The 21,143-nt window shown below is 42.8% G+C and overlaps 1 protein-coding gene across 3 annotated transcripts in view; it reads right to left on the reverse strand.

Annotated features, from left to right (window-relative positions):
* Nucleotides 1–1,089: 1,089 nt before the first annotated feature.
* LOC121897062 (zinc finger protein 469) overlaps nt 1,090–21,143 on the reverse strand; it is a 198,433-nt gene continuing 178,379 nt past the window's right edge. For 2 of the 3 annotated variants that reach the window (XM_042411329.1, XM_042411328.1), the window contains one exon: nt 1,090–14,486. In XM_042411329.1, the coding sequence (XP_042267263.1) occupies nt 2,292–14,297 (12,006 nt within the window). In that variant the 5' untranslated portion in view covers nt 14,298–14,486 and the 3' untranslated portion in view covers nt 1,090–2,291. Of the gene's footprint in view, nt 14,487–15,350; nt 15,370–21,143 lie in introns of those variants that run through there. The other variant, XM_042411330.1, reaches the window with a different exon arrangement.

A 21,143-nucleotide genomic window follows, 5' to 3' on the forward strand; every position in this document is an offset into this window, starting at 1 on the left:
CTATGTTATTACTATTCATTGCACGTCATTTCAATAGCTTTTGCCTGTTCCCAAATTCAATATAAAATTGTGACAATTTCAATTTACCTCTTCAGTGAACATGCTTCTTTCATCTCTCTTATTTCCAAAGTGGTGTTAATCATTACTTCATGGAGCTATGCTCTGAGAAAAACGGAAAGTGATCCGGTTGTCTTTGCGACAGCAGCGCAAACAATAATACCACTTGGAAAACCTTATAAACCTTCATGAAAAGTGGGTGGAGGGATTATGAGCAGCTGACTTTGTGACATATTATGGACATACCTTAAGAGACCTTAAGATTACAAGACCTCCTAATGCAAGGCTTATTGCAACTCATTATACATTATAATGTCTTATATTGGTATATATAAGTCATTATTTGAAAAACACTAAGCCACATTTCCACATGTAAGAAATGATAATCCACAGATCTGATCAGTTGGAGTCTGAATCTGATAGTGGTTGGTTTTACTGTATTAACAAATGACTACTGAGCGCTACCTTAATTTATTCCACAGCAGCTTAATGCTTGAGCTTCAGTCCTTGACAAAGTAAATAACCTTTGTTTTCTCCCCTCTCTTTGTCTTTTACTCTCCTCCCCACACTACCATCCTCCCCTCTTTTCTTACTGCCCTTTTCTCAGGTTTCATCGTTTAGTGGATGATGAAAGAACACAGCTCCTCTTCATATTTACCCCTGTGTGTTTCTACATGTATGCCACTGTGTACTATGGCTTTTTATTCCTATGTGATGATGAAAAATGTTCATGTAGGAATAGAAGCCATTTTACACGTGGTGAGAGAGCAACATGACAGAAGCATGACAGAAGTGAAAGCTCCTTGCTGACTGCTCGACAGGGCTGCTGGAGTCTTACATATGGTCGGATAAATGTAACTGTCTTCTGTTGAATGTTTCCCTGTAGTAAAGATACATTTATGCTCATCTTTCAGACAAAGAGTTAGCTCATTGAAGTGCTGATCTGGAGACAAAAAAAAAATGAAATCCGACTTTATTGTGTGTGCACCTGTTTTTGCCTCCAGGCACAAGCAGATTCCACTGCTTCCAGTGTTTGATGCATGTGGTGACAGCTGTAGTCTGCAGAGATGGAAGTTGGAACATTTGCAAAACATGTCATGAACAAAGGAAGAAAAGAGCAAGGAGAGACCAATACAGATCTTTAATTACCAACTATAAAGGAGGCACTTAGTGAACCACTTTACAGCTTGCAAGAGGCACTGCATTTCCCTTTCTTCTCATTCTGATTCTTTTGCACATTATTAAAATAAAACTTTGACATTAAGCATTACACCAAACAATGACCTACCTACAATATTATACAATATAAGATACATACAGTATAAACAAGATAAAGCACCTTTGTTGTCCTAGTAAATACTACTCATAATTAAACAGTTGGAGTTACAGACACAGATGATTGAGTTTGTGATTTGTGTGTGGTATTATCAGTGCATGGGAAGAACTCCGAATACAGGTCTTGGGACTGTGATGTCCTTGTATGCACCTGAGTTTATACAATGGAAACTTTCCTAATTTTGTGCTCTATCAGCCTACATATGAAGTACTTGGATGGTTTACACAGTATCTTTAATAAACTACAGAGAACCAGTAAAAACACTTGGATGAATGTACTGTAACTGCTACAGATCTCATGTTCCCTTCCGAGGACATTGGCATTCACATTACAATAAAACACAATTTAGCACCAGGTAATGTTTATACAAAAGGCTAATATGATGAATGTCAATGCAGTACAGTAAAGTTAAAAAATAATACAAAATGAGTATGTTGGAAGCATGTACGAAAGGTGCACAGACAATAGTCCAGGTCAGTTATGACGTCATTTGGTCCTTTTGAAGAGAAACTGATAAGATCATGTTATGAATGCAAAATGAACATGCATTTCTTAATATATTTTACTGTATTTTCAAGTATTCTTTTTTTCTTTCCTTTAGCTAAATGAAATATAATCTCTTAAACGGATAATATCCAACAAAGGAAAAGCAGAAAAGTTTTTTTTTCCAACTAGCATATTCATTTTTGACCCAAAATTCATATCTGCCATTAGTCCTCACATTTGTGTCATAAAAACACATGTACAAAGAAGACATAAAGTGACTACGTAAGTATTTAAAGATAGCATTTCACAGAAAAGAGCTGTGCAATCTCATTCACCATAATGAATTGTCTTAAACATTTATAACTGTGAAATTTACAGTCTCTTATTCACAGATCCCGAAAAAACCCCCCGCTCAGTTAATAGATTCTGATGTGTCCTTCCTTAAAGGAATCTTAAAGCTAGTGAGTTTTTGGCCAAACAGCTGGCTTAGGAGGTGGTTCTGGGACTCTGCTGTCCTGTAGGAATGGCTCTCCATTGACCTAACCCCCATCTTTGGCCTGGATTTATTCAAGGAATTGTTCATGGGAACCGATGATACTTTAGAGATTGGGGCATGCAAAGGCCGCCCCAAAGGTCCCTTTTTGGCTTTATAATCCCCGTTAAGAGGGGTCACAATCTCAGCTTTCTTTGCTGTACAGCTATCAAGCAAACTTCTTTTTGACTGCAAACCCAAGTTTGAAGTCTTGCACTTGGAAACTATTTTGTTGCTCACAACGTCATCCCGTACTGAGGACAGCACAGGGTAGTCATTGGGTCCGTCTGACTTTCTTTGCAAAGAGGGATTTGCACACTTGCTGGGGCGAAATTTCTTTTTGGCCCTGGAGTCAATGCCAAAGTTCTCTTGTGTGGCTGGAGAGGAAACTCTTTGCAGGCTGTGAGGGGATTTCATGTCTTTCCTCTTCTTCTGTGGTCTCAGTGATTCTTTGTCTTCATTTGAGGCTGAAGCGTTGAGGGAAGCCTTGGAGTGGAGGACTGGTGTCGATTCTGTAGCCCTCGTGCCGCTAGTTGTAGTGCTGTTTTTTGTGTTGTCAGTTGTTTTGGCTGGGACAACTTTGTCTTTCATCTGACTGCTGCCTTCCTGCTCAGCGCTGTGAGATAAAGTTTGCTGTTTGCTGTCATTATTGGAAGCTTTCGATATATGATGCCACTGCTCGTCATCCCTCTGCTGGTCCATCACATCAGCTGCTAATTCATGCTTTGCTGACTCAGGTGTCTTTGAAATGATTTGATTTTCTCTTAAGCTGACAAAAGAATCCTCACAGGGTGGTAGTGAATCTGTTTTTTCCTCTGTCTCATCTGTGTCACCTTCAGCAGAGCCTTCCTTAGGTTTAACAATCTCCTCCCCCGCACTACTATTCTCTTTAGACGCTGACCATGAGCTTGTCTCTGCTCTAATGCAGACTGACTCATTCTCCTCTTTCACATCACATGGTCCAGTAATTGATTTTCCATTACCCTCTTTATCAAGATTAGGCGAGGGAGTTGGGTCTGTTTCCTCTTTCTTGGGTGTAGCAGACTCTGACGAGCCCATGTGAATACATTTCTCCAGTTCTACAAGAAGCTCAGAGTAGTCCTCCGCAATGTCCTCAGTCTTCACATTTGTATTGTTTGTGTCACTGTGGTATTCATTTGCGATGGTCTGTGTGGAGTCGTCTGCTGTGGACACAGGGGGTTTTGAAGACTGTGTCTCAGAGTTTTGATTTAGGTGCAGTGAGCTTACGCTGGCGATGCCACTGTCTGAGCTATTTTCTTGCAAACTGTCAGAAAGAATTCTTCTCTTTTTACCTGCAGGCGAATCACATTCATCTTCTTTGGACGCAGATGCTTTGACAGGTCTGAGAACACCTCTGAATTTGAAAATTTTGTTCCCCCCTGACAGGTGTTTTTCCATGTGACGATCAAACTGTTCCTTCTTAGAGAAGGTGTAGTTACAGGTGCTGCAGATGAAGGATTTTTTGATCACGTGCATGACATCGGCACAGAGCTCACAGGTGTAGAGGGTGGTGTGTTTTGAATCCAGCTCATCCACCTCCTCGTGTGCTCTCTTCAGATGGTCTTTAAGCTCCTGGGCCTCCTGATAAGACACAGGGCATTTGTGACACAGGAAAATCTTTTCCAAATTGTGAACCACTAAATGTCTTTGAAGTTTGAATGGTTTGGGGAATTGTTTCCCACAGTGGTGGCAGTCTCTTGAGGGGTCCTTGCAGTTGGGATGCATCTCTACACTTTTAGGTGTCTCTGTTTTATGGAGGACCTCAAGTGGGGTTAGAGTGTTCTGCTTCCCACCTACTCCACTGCTGCTTTTAGTTTTATGAAGTTTTGGCTCAGGCCCCTCAGAGGTTTTCCCCTCTCCTACAGTGCTGTCAGAGGCAGCAGCTTTTTCTTGCTCTTTAGTGGCTTTGTTGGACTCTCTGTTGGCTTTGCTGGGGCGATGTTGCATGATTGAGGTGATAAAGTTCTTCACGGCTGTCTCCTGCATGAAGCAGCCTGGAATGCCTAACATGGAGCCTTGAGTCTGGCCCCTCCGGGCAAACTGAGTGGCATGCTCTCGTAAATGTTCGTTGTACATCCACACATCTGATATCTCCTTCAAGCACATTCCACAGGTCCAGATCCCTGTCTTATTCTTGGCATGTTTCTCCCTCAGATGGTCTCTCAGTTGCTCCCTGGAGCTGAACTTGCGCTGGACACACATGTAGCAGGTTGGAGGTGGAGAGGGGTTGTGGGATAACTTGTGAAAGTTCAGCTCACCCAGAGTGAGAAACCAAGTGAAGCACACTTTGCACTTGTACTGCTTATCTTTGACTTTTATTCCACCGTCTTGTCGTTTCCTGCCTCGTCGCTCTGTTATTTTCTTAGACTTTTCATCATCTTTTTTCTCCATGTCTAAAGTTGCAATAGGAGGAGCCAATGAGATATCTTTATTAGAGTCAAAGAACTGAATTTCAGGAAGTTGAAATGTGGTATTGATGTTTTGAATGTCAATGCTGTGGAAGTTTTGTACATTGTCTGTAACACATGGCTCCACAGTGTCCCCTACACTGTGGAGCAGTGCAGCAGGTGGGGGCAGAGGGCAAGGTGCAGCTGGCACTTCTGCTTTACAGTTGCTGGGGTCAGAGGTCACCGTCGAGCCAGCATTAAAGCCACTGAAGTCACTGGAGCCACTCCATTCAATTGAGGATTTATCAATGGTGCTCTCAAGTGGATTCAAGAGGCTGTTGCTGAGCTCTTTAATATTCTCAAGGACATCCTCCTGATCACTTTGTTTAACATCTGACGGTGGCTTGGCATCAGTCTTCAAAGCGCTGTTATGGCACATATTCAACATGATGGTATCATCAATAGATATCGTCTCATATTCACAGCGGTTAGGTTGATTGTCAGTGAACATCTGCTCTGCTTGGTTGTCCATGAACTGATCTTTATTTTGCATGAAGGTTTCTGAAGGAGGAGGGTATTCCTGAGTGACATTTGAATTTGGTGATAGCTTCTGTCTTTTGTTTCTTTTGCTGTAAACCCTTGGGCACTTTTTCCTTTTTGCCTCCTCATCTCTGGGGAACAGCTGTGAGAATGTGGTGTCATCGTCAAGTAAGGCCTTTAGATCGGGACTTATGCCGGGAGGACTGATAGGGGAAGGATTCAAACAAGAGATAGGATGCACCTCATCTGAAGGGCCACTGTTTTTCTCACATTTTATCTCGACTGCCACTTTTCTAAGAATCTCTTCGGCGAGGCTCTCTTCTGATCCTCTCTGTTCACACATCTCTTCCACGGCACACAGAGTCTTTCTCGACCCATCACATTCTATGATAATATCCTTGTCTACAGATATATCACTTTCCACATTATTATTTGTACATACTTCCCCTTTTGCTATCTCCGTCATGCTTGTATATTTAACCTCTTCTGTGTCAGTGATTTGATTTAATTTCACACTTTCATTAAGTACATTTGCCTCTTTTGTTGGAGATCGGGGTGTATTGTCAAAGCCAGAGTTTGAAGTAACAGGGTGAGGGAATTCCTCTGTTCCAGTAACATTTCTGTCAGGATGCACATTGATTTTCATCTGGTCTTCAGGAGATTTGCAGTGTTCTTGCAGTCCACTGTTTTTGAATTCAGGAGTTATAGCCTGAAGTATGTCTGTTTTTAATATATTCAGAAGCTCATCAGAGAATGGGCCAAGCTTTATGTTTACCTCACTGCTTTTGTTCTTCCGAGCTTTGTTGTTCTTTTTTACTTTTGTTGGTAGCAGAGGGTTTTGATGGCTTATTTCATCCACTGCCACTGCACTTGTCTCAGTTGCCATTTCCTCCAGGACTGACTCAGTATCTGCTGCTTTAGATATGAGTATGCTACTTGTCTCAGACATCCCATCTATTTTTGTTGGGTAACAGGTCTGTGAATCATCTTTATGTTCTTTCTCTGTAGTTTGTGATGCTTCATAAATAACCATAGTCCCCTGATGGCTTGATGTTGTGCTCTGTGGGCCAATGTGTTTTTCAGCTTTGACCAAATGTTTCATGGCCTTATGTCTCTTTAACCCAGGCACAGTCCTGAAACACATGAAGCAGATTTCACAGAGCACTTTTCCCTGTTGAGTGTTGTTCTGTGTCTTTTTTTGTGTTATTTCTTTGTGTGTTTGGAGTGTTGTTGAACACTGGCCAGTCTCTGTTGTTGGTTGCTTCTCTGATGGATCTGGTGGAAGAGGCATTTGTTCATTTTCACAGATGATGAGTGGCTTTGGAGTGGGCGGACCATCTGAAATGTCTTTTCTGAGAAGTGTACTGTCCTCCGCAGAAGCCTCGTGAGAATCGATATTTTCTGAGTCAACCTTTCTCAGCAGGTCAGCATGAATATGCAAATGTTCAATAGGTTCAACTGGATCATGGCAAACCTCCAAATCCTTCTTAATATTACTAGCTGAGGAATCTGTGCTTTTGATTTCAGTTGGGAGACCCAATGAGAAACATGTGAATTTCATACTGTCCTCAATGGCCAGTGGTTCATCTGATAAAGTTAGTTTAGCTACAGGGTCTGAGTTCAGTGACACTGTTGTATCAATTTCAGTTTTGTTGAAAATCCGTGCAGAGTTAACACTAAGGTCACATGGCTCACAGTCATCTCTCGGACTCTGCTTGATGTCTGGATTGTCTTCAGGTTTACTCGCTGGTGAAATTGGTATGTAGTCATACTGATTTAGTTGTGGAGGTTCATCTGAGATGCTGTTGTAGTTAAGAGGGCTGAGCTTGAAATCATATGTTGGATCTCTCTTTTCAAGGCTCTCTGATACCGCTGGTGGATCTGCTGTGCTGGTCACAGGAAGTGGAGAGGGAACGGCAGTTTCAGAGCTGGGTATTTTACACTCTGTGATTCCCAGATCCAGTTGAGGTGGGCCTATCAGAGAATACTCCATCTCAGCTGTTGTGTTCAATTTTTCATCACTGTTTAAGGCCTCTTTTTGGTTATCATCTTTGTTTACGGGAGAATTCATAGTTTGTATTGAACCTTGATCAACAGACATATTACATTTGCTTTGTGACTGACATTTATCCTCTTCTATGTCCAATTTCTGCATGGGTACTTGATGAGAGGTTGACAAAAGAGGACTGGTAGGTGGGGCAGTTTGTAAAAAGAGACAGTGACTTTCCTCCATCTCCTCTCTGCACGGCGAGTTCTGGTGGCTTGCCATAAAATCAATAGGAAGATGGTCTTTGATGTCCTGAACGTTTAAAATCTCTTCTGTTTTCTGAATGGTGTCAAAGGTGCTGTCAGTTTTCAAAGAGTCATTAAATGGAGTAACTTTGCAGGAGTCACTGTCAATGATGCCATCAGACTGAGAAAGGATCAGCAGATTGCTTTGACCCTCTATGGAGTGGCTGTCTTCGAAGAGTGAGCAATTGCTTGTACTTTCTGTATTGGTTTCCACCAGAATTGGACTGCAGGGCTTTTCTGTGGTGACTATCTCCACTGACATGTCAGTTGTTGGACTAGCACTGTAAACATTAGCGGGGATGCAGTTTTTAGAGGCAGAAAGTCCAATCAAATGATCATGTTTTGCTGTTTCAACTGTTATTTCCTCCGTCACCTTGTCTGAGGCCTCCACTTTCAATTCACCAGCATGTGATGAATGAATATCTTCAGGATTATTATGGATATCAGTTGATTGCTCTCTCAGTGCTGTTTGCATCACATCCCCCATTCTCTCGCCAATGTCTAGACTAGTGTCAGGTGGAGCTGGTGATGACGGATGGCTGCCAGATTGACCAGTGATTCCCTTGACTGCCTCTTCTTCCTCATAGCCGTCTGTCGAATGTTCCGGACTGACACTATTGCTATCAAACAACTGATTCACATTTTCTTCTGTTTTACTCTTTCCGCAGGACTCCTCTGCAGCATGTGGGTCAGGTATCACCACACTTGAGCAGTGAGCAGACTCAATCAAATTACTATTCTCAGTGATATCCCCCTCTGATATGACTTTAGTCTCAGCCTTGCTATCATTGTTTTCTGTGGACTCACTTGGCTGCGATGAAATTGGCTGGTTTCCATCAACTGCGGGGTCAGTGCTGTTAGAGAGAGATGACTGTGACTCATTCAGAATGAATTCAATATCATCCTTCCGCTCATTGATATTTGAAGGTGATAATATATTCGCCTTGCCTGTAATTACTTCCCTTTCACTGGGATCTTCTCTCTCAACTGCATAAGTTGCCTGACATTCAATTTCTTGATGTTGTTGACTTGTGAGAGAGGTGACATTCGGCTCCTTGTGTTCTGATATAATGGGTTCTTTTTTGAATATAGAATCAGAAATCACCTCCAGGCTTTTCATCAGGTTTTCTGTGTATTGCTTCTGTTCTAAAATATCTTCCTTTGTTTCTGCAGGAGTCTCTTGTTCAGAATTTCCTTCCTCTGATTTTCGCTCACAGTGGAGCTGTGAGTGTTCAATATGTGAGGCTGTGGTTATCAAATTTGGTGCATCATCCTCTTTTTCAGTGAAATGTTCAAGGGCCCCTGGCTCATTGTGAATGGGAGTGTGGGGACTGTGGTGCTCACTCATCAGCTCAAACTGGAACGGACTGGACCATGGGAGTCCTGGTTCAGTGAAAGGCTCTGAAGGCAGAGTGGTCACTGGTACATCTATGGTTTGCACAGGGCACCTCATATCCAGACCAGTGCCTTCATTCTCAGACTCTTCACCCAGACGTAAAGGTGAAAATTTGCTCATTTGCAGCTGCTTGGGGACATCCTCAGCCAGTGGTGGGCTTTCCAACTTAGTTGTCTGCAGCTGGTTTTCAAGCTCATTCACTATTCTCTTTATCTCTAGCTCATCTTCCGATGCACAGCTGTTGAGATTTGCACTGTAGTTCATTATTTTTTCTGGCAGAGACAAAGGAACGTGATTGTAATCTGGTTTCTTTTCATTTGATTTCTCTGAGCTGCCTTTGTATTGAGATATCTCATCTGGTAGCACTGGGCTTACTATTAGATTCCAGTCTCTTTGTTCCAGAAAGGGAGAGAATGACGATACGAACTCTTCTTTTTTATCAACCGTGTTCTCTATTGAATGGAAACCCTCTTTCTGAATCGGCATATCTGAGTAAAGGCCACTGTCGAATCCTGTGAGGTCCCCAAACATTGATGAGGTGTCAAATGAAAGTGGGGATTTCATGAGCCCCTGTTCCTGATCCAAGGGGTAGGGCATGAGGTGGAGCGTATCTTTTTGTATCAACGGGCCTTGGCTTTCAGTTGGAGATAGGCACACCTCATCCATCAAAGAGGTGCAAAGAGGCGCAGGCTTGTGTGTGTCTAGGTCATTGACTAAAGTAATAGCCTCTTTCACCATGCAGACACTGTCACTCTGTTTTTCAAATGTGGTACTGTCTGATAGCTCTGGCTGTGTGGCTTGGGGCCTCTCTCTTCTTTTGCCCTTTGTGTTTCTGTCAATATTGAAATCAGTTTCTTTGTTGATTGTAGGAGAGTGTGAATCAAACTGTAGTGGCTTGTTATCTGTACTGCTACACTGGGTTGGTTCTTCTTTGGGGCACAGATTGTCAGTTCTCTGTGGGGTGTTTCTGTTTGAACTGGCTGTTGAGCCAGTTTCTTTGCTGTTTGACACCAGCTTCTCTCTTGATTTTGTATGTGAGTTTCTGTTTTTTTCAAAGGTTTTGGTTGTGTCCTTTGCTTTTTGTGAGGATGACACGGGATCAGCAGCTTCTGTATTTGAATGATAGTTTTTGGTATTCTCTGTATTGTCTTTGTTGTCAGAGAGAATGGGTTTGTCAGTATTATACTTCTTGACAGATTTAGTGAATGTCAGTGCTAGTGTGCTGGACTCTTTACGTAACTTATGTGGGGAGGACCTTTCGTAGGTTTTCTGCTCTGGAGACTCTTTCTTTTTGATGTCTGTCTTCTTCTCACAGTCTGAGTCAGTGCGGTCAGTGCTTTTGGGGCTGTTGATACTATCACTTGAAACACTCACAGATGTGCTGAGTTCACTGCTTGTGGATGACCTGCTACCCCTCCTCCTGAGTCTCTGGTGAGAACCATGTTTCTCAGGCAAGAGAGAAACCTCCTCACTTTTTTTCACCTCAAAACACTCCTTCGACTCATGTCTCCACGCTGCTTGGTCCCTCTCACTCCTTGCTCGCCATTTGCACTCTTTAGTGTATGTGTACTTACACCGACTGCTTTGATTCAGCCGGCCTTGGCTTGCTATCTTTACAGGCTCACATTCATCATCTGAATCTGAGACATAGTCATATTCTCCAAATGCAGGGTTCTGCACAGTGGGAGTCAGTCTTTCCATCACCAAGGAAAACTGGAGGTTTTTGGTACCTTTTACATGGAGCTTATGAAGCTTATTTTTCTGATGAACTATTTTGTGAATAAGTTCTTTGCTCCATGTACCCCCTCCCGTGCTTTTCCTCTTGCTCTCTTTCATTGCAGTTCTTGAGGTTGGAGAGGTGGAGGCCTGTGAGGGCGTTGACCCTCGGAGTGCAGCGCTGTCCTGAAAGCTTTTAACACCACAACGCTCAGAAAACTTGCTGGATAAGAGAAATCTTGGGGTACTTGTGTTATCGTCCTCACTCTTGCACAGTTTTCTTGCCTCTTTCACTTTGCTGTCTTGTTCCCTCGTCTTCTCCCTTGAGGCAGTTCTTGAATTTTTATGAGAGACTTCTTTTTTTATGTTAATTTTCTCATCTTGTTCCAAATTCAGAGATATTTTCTCTAGTTTGCTTTCTGTGTACTGTTTATCTGTCTCAGGGCTCTCCACATCAGAGTCATAAAAATATTTTCCCTGTGTGAAAGACCTGTCATCGTCTGCTGCCTGTTTATTTTTGCTCTCAAATACTAGGGATTCTTTGGTTTTCAGACATTGTTTGTTTGATGTTGCTTTGACAGTGGTGAGCTCATCATCAGCAAATGCATCAATAAAGCTGCTGTCTATCTCTACATTGTCTGACTGATATCCCAGTCCGTTCAAGGCTTCTGTGATTAGGCTGTCTAACTTGGCATCCTCCATTTCCAGCTCAGGGAGAGGGACAGGGAGGGTACCAGGACCAGAGAACAAGCTGAGTTTCATCGGATCATCCTTATTATCTCCTTTTGTTTCACCGTCAGATATCAGTTCTCCATTCTTATTAAGGCCCAACAGAGACAGGTGAAGGTCAGATGGGCATCTTGACATAGAAACGTTTGACACAGAAGACACAGCTTTTGCTGGTTCTGCATGGAACTTTCTGCTGTCCTCCATCTTTGATATGTCTTTGAGGTCATTTTGTGCAAAGGTGTGTTGAGCACAGTATTGCTTATGTCCTAGAAATGAAGCCAGATTGTTGAAATTCTGATCACACTGCTTGCATGTCAGAAGCACATCTAACTGGTCAAGATTTGCGGTGGCTAATGAGGTGGCTAACAGCTGATGTGCAGAGTAAGGTGGTGGAGGCTGGTGATGCTCCATCCCAAAACTGTCCATGTAACCTTTGTTTCCATCAATTGCTGTCTTTGGATGTGTGCTGTTTTGCAGGTAGCTCATCATGTCGTCTTTGGCTCTATCTGGTGCATAAGGAAGGTTGCGTGGAGCTTCAGAATGAAACTGGTGAGGGTGAGTGTTTACGTGATCTGAAGGTAACTGTGTTTTGGCTTGGGACTGGTGATAAAATGGGTGAGGGGGCGCTGACTTTGACATCTGACTGTCCTCTGAACTGATGTTAACGGGGCTGGTGGATGCTGGGGAGAGTGAAGAGCAAGTACTACTAGATGCAGGGTTATGAACTGGGGAGGGCAAAGGGGATTCATAAGGCGACACCATCATAAGTCCCATGGGTGGAACTTGTAATGGTGGATAGTTGTAATTTCTTGATGGTGCTGCTGGAAGAGACTGGTTGAGTCCAAAATATACAGGCTTATTTTTGGACTCACATACTTGTGCATGGCTCATCTCTACTTTAAAAGTTGAGACTGTATTACTGCTATGTTTTACAGTCTCCTGTCTTTGGTTACAAAACCCTTCACTAGTCCTGCTGTTTTGAAATGAACCGGTGTTTTTCAAGGAGCTGTGTTTATGTGATTTACTATCATCCTGCCAGTCAGAGGGAGACACCATGTAAGCCATTTTTTGATTGTTTATTTGCCTGGATAACTCAATTCGGTTTTGATTCTGCATTGCAGAGGTTGGCCGTATCTGCTGCCAGGGCATTCTGCTATTTTTAGCTGAATTTGGCCTTTGGTCAAGTGCTGGCTGGTTCTGAAACTGAAATTTATCATTCATATCACTGTATTGAATTGTGTTTTGATCAGCTGGTGAATATGTCTTATTAGGCCCCTCCCAGGAGTGTGGTAACCTATTTAAAACCTTATTATTGATGTTTTTATCAAAGGGTACTGAGCCAGAGTGAATGTTACTGACTGGAGGGCTGTTAAATGTTTTGCTAGGAAAGTGCATTTGGGAGCCTGGACCTTGTGAAATATTTCTCGCGTGGTGCACATTTCCTTGAATGAGTGTTCTTTGGTTGGCAGCTGTGTCTTTGGGGTGACAGTTCCTCTTACTCCCCGAGGTGATGGCTGCATCCCTACTGTCTGCCTGTCCAATAGTATCTGTGCTCTCTGGCAGGGCAGTCTTTCCCTGCTCTGACTGCTGCGAGCTGGAGCCAGAGCTGTCACTGCTCGCTGAGTCCTCACTCAGATTCCTAGGACACTGGATGGAGGATGTCACCCCTTGAATAAACTGTGACTGTTGGGTGTGAGGATAGGAGCTTCTGTGTTCTGGCTGCTGTTCATTACTGAACTGAGTGCTGTTTTGAGCAATGTTTTGCCCTTCTCCAGGCGTAAAGGAAAAGGAATTGTGGGTCACATGAACAGAACCAATGGAGGAGTCTGTAAAGTCTTGGGATTGTGGGTTCTGTTCACAGGGAAAAGAGTCAGAGGTTGATTCTTCCAGAAAATTATATCCATATTGAAACGGACCAGGCACGAAGGCACTTGCCTTATTAGCTTCTGAAAGGGCAGTGGATTTTTGTGATGAAACTCCATAGTTAGCACCATTAAAAGTCCTTTCAGGAGACTGCCATGCATTAGAGCCACCCAGCTGAAAGTCAGCCATGATCAGATGGCTGCCAGGCTGTGCACTGTTGTTCTCCATTGAGGCAGGCTGCTGCTGCTGTGACAGGGTTGGGTGTTGGTGGGATGATGTTCCACTTGAGGAACCCAGTGCCTGTGAGGTATAGCTTGGGGAGGTAAGGTTAGAGGAGGCCTCCTGGAAGCAGCGACTGTAGTTGAGCTCTTCTTGCTGTAGCTCGGTCTCTCTCTCTGGTATAATCGGAGCGTGGAATCTGTAGCTGCCCGACACGGGGCCACGACTGGTCTCCAGCTTCTTGGGTGGCGAAACCTTCTGCTGTGGGTAGGCAATACCAATGGTGGGGTTGGAGCGTGGATTTGTAATGCTAAGTCTGTACAGCTGCTGCGGGTTGCCACGCTCTGACTTTCCTGACCGCTTGCTCTTCTCTCTGCTGCGGCCCTTTCCACTCGGGGACTGGGGACTGCCTTTGCCACTAGACCAAGTCCTATCAGTGGCAAATTTTGATCTGTTCTGTAGTGATCTGAAGTCAATCTTCCCTGCCTGCTGTGGCCGTATTACAGCCTCACGCTGCTGAGTGCCGTCCCTTTCCTTCTCTAGTTTTTCAACCTTGGGCCCTCTGCTGCTGGCTCTGGCCTCCGTGCCTGTGCTTGAAAAGTGCTCTGAAGACTCCTTTGTGGTTTTGTCACTCTGCTGTTCCAGTGCTGTCCCCTCATCCTGCAGTTTGGACTCAGCGTCCAGCTCTTTGACAGCGTGCATTCGCTGAGTCTCTCCTGCCATGGTGCACAATGCGTGCTGTGAAGGCCTGGTCCTCAGAAGTGCTATCTGGGAGGCAGGGGCATCGTCTTCTGGGTAGTATGAATCAGTAAACGTCCAGTGGCAGGAACTGCAGGGACAGGGCTGCTCGCTGCAGGCTCATCTCTTCTCCCTCATTGTGACCTGCTGATCTGGCACCAGAGCAACGCAGACCTGGAGAGACAGAACAGAGAGGATCAGATGAAAGGCCTCTGCTGTCTTATTAAAAGAAATAATGCAAACGATTATATTATGTGCCTTTTAGAATGGAATCTGGAAACACTATTCAAATATGCAAGCAAAGTATCAAGCATCACTCATAAAAGGATATGTATCTTCAAAATAACGAAAACACATTCATTCTTTAGTCCAGGCATTAGTATGGAAAATAGAAAAGAGAAGAATTTTGAAGTGCAACAAATAACAACTAATAAAAGGTATGTTCTTACACAACTACTTAAGAACATATTTTTTAAATAACCAATTCAAACATCCACTTTCATGTATAAGATTAAGCACAATTACAATGTTCCTAGTTTCTGCCAGCAGAGAGCACTATTGCAGCATTTCACCGTGGTGCTGTCATAGCAGAAAGTACTAGTGCAATAAATAGGGAATTTCAAAATACTGCCAAACTCATACCAAGTCTTGGAGATACTAACACTTAAATTCCTTATGCCCAACAATAAAAAAAACATTTCAAACAAATAAATACAGTTATATCTGAGTGTTGGATTCATAACAACAGTGACTGGATAGCTTTACAAGTATCTCAAATGAAATCCTTTATATAAACAATCACACAAAGAAACCAGTTTGGTCTTGAAATGATGAAGCACACTACAGTGCAGACGATGAGAAAAATACAGTTCAAGGATCCAAAAAGCACTGCCAGTAAATGAATCACAGACTCCTTTAGCACAGGGACACAATGCCACAGTGTTCTATTGCTAGAGAGGGCTGCAGGTTTAGATCATGGAGGAATATCAGGGATTAGTCAGTCAGCTATTAGACAGTGAGAACTGTGGGCATACTGACGTTTGTTGCCTTTCCTCAGGCATCCCAGACACCGCTTCTCAGGTCCCAGTTTACTTTGGCCATCCACTGCTGTTGCTTCTTTTGAGGTCAGACCAGATGAAACTCAGAGTTAGCACCAAAATGTAATTTCTAGGCCTGGTAACCAAACTTCCATCCCACCTTCTTGTCTATTTCCCCTGGCTATTGCGTACTGAAGCCAATGTTTAGGGGTGGCCTAGTGGTTGGAGAGACCACCATTTAGCCAGAGGATTTGGGTTCAAACCTCTGTTTTGGCTATCATCCACCCTGCTGAAGTGTCCTTGGGCAACATACAGACTTCTTGTCAGTTTTAACCTGGGAGGAGTGAGTAAAAACTGTATAATGAAATTCCAATATTACTGTATGAAAAAGTGATCATTGCACTGCACGGCCCTCTCCCTCAGATGATGACTGTGACTGCCCAGCAGCCTGTAAAACACAAACGTATTGCTTCTCTGCACCATACATCTTTAGACCAGATAAGAACAAGCAGGAAGACAAAATATTAAACAGTATTCACAATTTCCCACAAAGTGCAATTACTGATCATTTTAACATATTAAATGAACCCTAACCCTGTACATAATAAATTATACATTGAAGGAGCAAATATGTTTGGGTATACAGTATGTCCCCTCGACAAAAATGCAAAGATGTTGTAAAAATATCCACCAAAACTCATCAGTCTTACAGGAGATTTTACTGGAAGACCCTCTCTGGGTCATTTTAATATCAGCACTTGTTTTTGTTGTCATTCTGATAAAGTACTATGCCTCCCCATCAGTCCAGCTTATCCTTTATCAGCTAACTTAATGCTAAGCATTGATTTAGTCAGAGGACTCTGTGTTTTATAGCCAAATGTAACTCACAAATTGTCCGTGTTTCTGTTGTTGGTAAGCAAAGTAGCTGAAGAAATATTGTCTTTATTTGGAACTTTAAAAAGACACACATCACACTATCACCTCATCCATAGTGTGATGTGAGAGGCCACAGAACCAAATAATGCATGCAATGTTTTTATAAAACATCCACTTGTAGGTAGGTATGGAGAATATAAGTTGTAGCCTCAGTGCTGAGTGACAAAGTTTTCTTCAAAACATAGAGCAATGTTTCATAAGACTAAGGCTACATGGAGGAAAAAAAGCATTTTTTCTGCAAAACTCCTAAGTTAATTCCATTTAATTTCATCAAAACCTTATCTGATTATCTCTGGATTGAGGTTTATAAGATTGTTTGACATATTAGTGATTATCAGGAAGATGATGACAGACTGTATACAAATGAATTCTCTGTGAACTCTGGCAAAAATAATCCAACCACGTCCATTGATGATGAAACATAGTCCTGTTTACAATTAGAGACACAGAATTTTGTAAGGACTTGTTGCCTTATTAATGGTGTAAGTCTAAGAACTGCATAGTGTTTTGATTACTTTACAGTGTAAATGAGAGCTCATAGCCCCAAAGGAGTGGACTGAAGAGGCTCTAGGGGCCCATGGCACAGACATGTGTTCCCAAAGGGTACATTTATTCAGTGTATAAAGTCAAGGCCCTCTCACAGGCACAGAGAGGAGGACAGAACCTGGGGGTGCAGAAAACAGATAAGATGGCTTGGCCTATAGCATTGCATCTTGAGGGCTATGTTTACATCACCAGACCAGTAGCGCATGTGCCCAGATACCACTTGGCAAATGAAATAGTGAGATATAACCTCTATTTCTACCCAGGGGGATCACTCTATTGGCATGTGTTTCCTTGTCTCATCCTCTGCTAAACCTCCCAGAGGTATTTAGCAGGTTGTGGGGGAGGCTCGAGGCTCAGACCTGGCCGGGTTTAGGCCTGGTTGTGAAAAATCACATCCTCTCTACAGCTCCACAGAATCTGAAAGCCGGAGTGTCTGCAGCTATCTCTGCCAACATTTGGGGAAACTGGTGTGAAGGACCCTGCCAGCATCTCCACCAGGCAGTGCTTGATTCATCTCTACAGAGTCAACAGTCACAATCATACATCATAGCCCCAATTATATTTGCACAGACCAGCCGTTGAGGTTTGAGGCTGAGGATGAATGCCTTCAGCAACAAAAAGACCAGTATGAGGATCATGGGGGCCTTACAGAAATATTACCAAAGCCTGAGCTGTCAGTTTACAAAGAGTAAGGGGTCATTAATTTCCTAACAAACGCCTTGTCCACTTCCCCTACAGCACTGTGCAGCTCAGTAACTCTTCCCTTACACCAACGTCCTCCACACAAGCCAGAATTAGTTCACACACAGACTTTTACACATATCAATCTGCCAATTTAGTGGCGTCTTTGGTATGGCTTGTACAGTTTTATCTTGAAAAGTATAAATTGCTCTTGGACTATGTATAAAGACAGTGTGGTGGTGACGGAATTGCAAGCTGGGCACAAGTTGATATCAAATCCTGTGTGACTGGTCTAAAATTTGTTCCATAAAAGTGTGTTTTAGTGGGGTTTTACAAGTCAATTAAGGCTGTGCGTGTGTTTGTGTGTGTGTGTGTGTGTGTGTGTGTGTTCTCTAGGTCTCCTGTCAAATCACTGAGCTTCTCAAGCATTGGCGCCCCATATGGCTTCACCACAACACCACCCTGATGCTTGAGACTGCTGAGTGTTGAGGAACTGGTGTGTTTGCGGTATAGGTGCATGTGTGCTTTTGAGTGTGTGCGAAGACATAACTAGAACACGGGCATGTATTGGTTTCGCTCAGAGATGAGGGAGTGGGTAAAAGGTGCTTGAATGAAAACTCAATTTCCTGAAAGTCTTTTCCCTGTCATTTTGGTGTAGGATGTATGTGGTGTTGGCTTGAGTGAAAATATGCTGGTAGCACAGTGAAAATCTCTGTCGACTCGTCACATCAGTGCATAAGCCAGTAATTGCTTTTGCAATTTCTATTTTCCAAGAGGCCAAAGCCCCCAATAAGCTTCATATCTCTCAAAGTCGGTTAACTTAAAGACTACAGGCTCAGCGTCTCTTTCTTCAGAGCTATTCAACATTTCTGTTGATGTGTGTTCTGTAACATGAGAGCACCCAAAGGTGGCTATAAGAAATGGTAAAAGCAGACCATTGCTACCAAGGTAGGTGACCTTAACCATACAGCAATTTAACATTTTCGTAAGATACAACACAAAACAGGTAGATCCTGAAGACAATGACTCTCCAGAGACACAAAGCATTATAAGAGCCAAGAGAAGGGCAGCAGCAGGCCAAGCAATCCATTTCTACAAACAATGGCTCCCTTTATAATAATGTAAATCAATAACTTGCATTAGCAGCAATTTCCCAACTTGTTCAGCTTTTCCAGATGCTTGCGCACTGAAATATCCCCACACAGTCGTCCCAAAGACCACTCAAGCAGAGAAGATGGATGAGAGATGAGAAGATGAGAGGCGATGAGATCAGACGTGGTGGAGAGGAAACATGACAGCGCAGTAGAGAAGGCCTTTATAGAGGGGGAAAATCATACAAAGAAATGAGTGTCAGGAAGTGGAGGTGGGATGTTCAGTATGCTGCGTAGCCCAGTAGGCTGGGTAATCGGAGGGATGCAGGGGGGAGGATCAGGTGGCAGAATAGAAGCTGTCTGACTGCTCTCCTCCCACCTCTCCCAGCATGGCTGGTCCAGTGGAGGGAATGTGCAGTGAGAACGGCTGGCCCATGGCCCATACAGGGGCGCACTGCCAAAACCTCGGTCAGTGTGCCTGCCTACTCCTCTGTATTTTTGGAAACATCCATTATGCAAGTAATTTGCCTTTAAGATCTCTGCTCCTATGTCCATACAAAGACAAACTAGGGGGAGAGAAATGTCAGTGATGTGAGGAGAGCACAGCATGCTTTCACAACTATACCACTGCAGTTATTAATACAAAAGCTCTAAATGTGGAAGTGTGAACAGTAGTGGTCTGTCAGTGGTTTACAAACTTAATTTCTCCATTTATGATTTACAGAGAGTAATTACTAAGCAATCTGTCTTCCTCCATGCTGGTGACGTTTTGTCAGAGGCTTTTAGAATATTTGAAAGATGCCGGAGAAACCAGCGTCTGAGCACTTCAAATGAAACAGTGAGCACAGGACTGTAGGAGGCTTGTTATACTCGTGCTCCCTACTTCCACCGCCCCTAACCCCACCCTTAACCCAATGTGGTTAGCTGCTCAGTGGGGAAGATGGAAGGAGTGTGTGTAGTTTGTGTGTGTGTCTGAGTGTCTCAATATGTGTGTGTGTGTGTGTCTAAGGGGGTTTTGGTGTGTAATTCCAGAGGCTCCCCTAACCCCCTCCCAAGTTTTTCCTCTTTCTCAGACGAGTTTTTTCTTTATTTTTTTTCTAACCACTGGATTCTGGACGCCGTCTGTTTCCATATTGCTAACCACAACATTCCACAAACATGATGGAATCTTTGTTTTAGAGTGTTTAAAGGTTATTTTTTCCTCTTTTTGACACAATTTCCCTTATTTCTGCATGTCTTTGGAATATTATTTGTGTGGCTGTGCAAAAAATAGGTAAAATATGTGATAGACTGTTAAACATGACTGAGTAGAACAGGATATTAGCGAAAGGGCAAGCTTTCCTGACTTCCACTTATAACCACAATAACACTATCCTTAATTGACAAAATCCGTCTTTGGGGTTTTATTCATGCTGCATTCCTTTTTTCACCGTATCAATATTTGCTTGTCCCTTCCTTAGCCTGGGCCAAAGTGTTTGGTTGCTGCTCAAAATTAGCAAAGTTTTAATAAATGTAAGGAAATTTTGAGATAGAAGGGGGCTAGGATTAGCTTAATTATGACAGTTATGTCTAAGGCTACACTCTTGCATTTTAATAATTGAATAATTAACCAAGATTCAGCATATACTATAGCACACTAATAGGTTGCTATAAATATTTAGATATTTAGAAGACTCTGTTAACACACACGTTAACAGACACTCTGAACTCTAAATAATTCAACATTGGTAAAAAGGTAACCAGCGAGAGTCCCACTTCAAGGTGGTCACTGAGTGAAAAATATTGAATCTGGATGTGGTGGATGGACCCCCCACAAATATAAACACGATGTGGAGGATGAAATATGGCAGTTTTGACTTCAATGGTTTCTGCCACATGCTACAACAAAATCATCAATCATTAGTTTTAATTATGCAAAGAGAACCGAGCCAGCAAACAACAAATAAAGTAAAAAAACCAAAACTTTTTTACATTCTCACCTCAAATACCTCCGTTTAGCTATACCAGACAGAAAGAAACCTCTGAATCTTTTCCCAAAACACAGTCTAGACAAAGTTAAGTTTCATCTGTGGATGTTACAAGTATCTCTATTCTTTCAGTTTATGATATAAACTTAGTATTTATCTACATTTTTTTCTACAAGCATTACTTAACAGACCACTTAATCAAAGTTAATTTAAGAATGTATTGCGGAGGAAGTGTCATATATATATATATATATATATATAGGAACTGCATGTTTTGCACCATTAACATTTACATATCCTGTACCACAAGGAGGCCAGAGGCAGTAAGAGGAGGTCGAGCCCACTACCACATAGGTGAAAGTCCAGAGATGAGACTGGGCCTGCAGAGGCAAAGTTACAGCCTGAGTGTCAGTGGCCTCAGGGGACTCAGCCTTTTCTTACTGACCCATCACCCTCCCTCCCATGAATCAATGAACAAAATCATCTAAGGCAAGCATGCACGGACAGGCAGGGCTTCAGATGACTGTGTCCTCATGTCACTAAGACCACATGTTTTGACAGAAGCTCTTTTAT

This window comes from Thunnus maccoyii, chromosome 5 (genome assembly GCF_910596095.1).
Source record: "Thunnus maccoyii chromosome 5, fThuMac1.1, whole genome shotgun sequence".
Taxonomy (NCBI): domain Eukaryota; kingdom Metazoa; phylum Chordata; class Actinopteri; order Scombriformes; family Scombridae; genus Thunnus; species Thunnus maccoyii.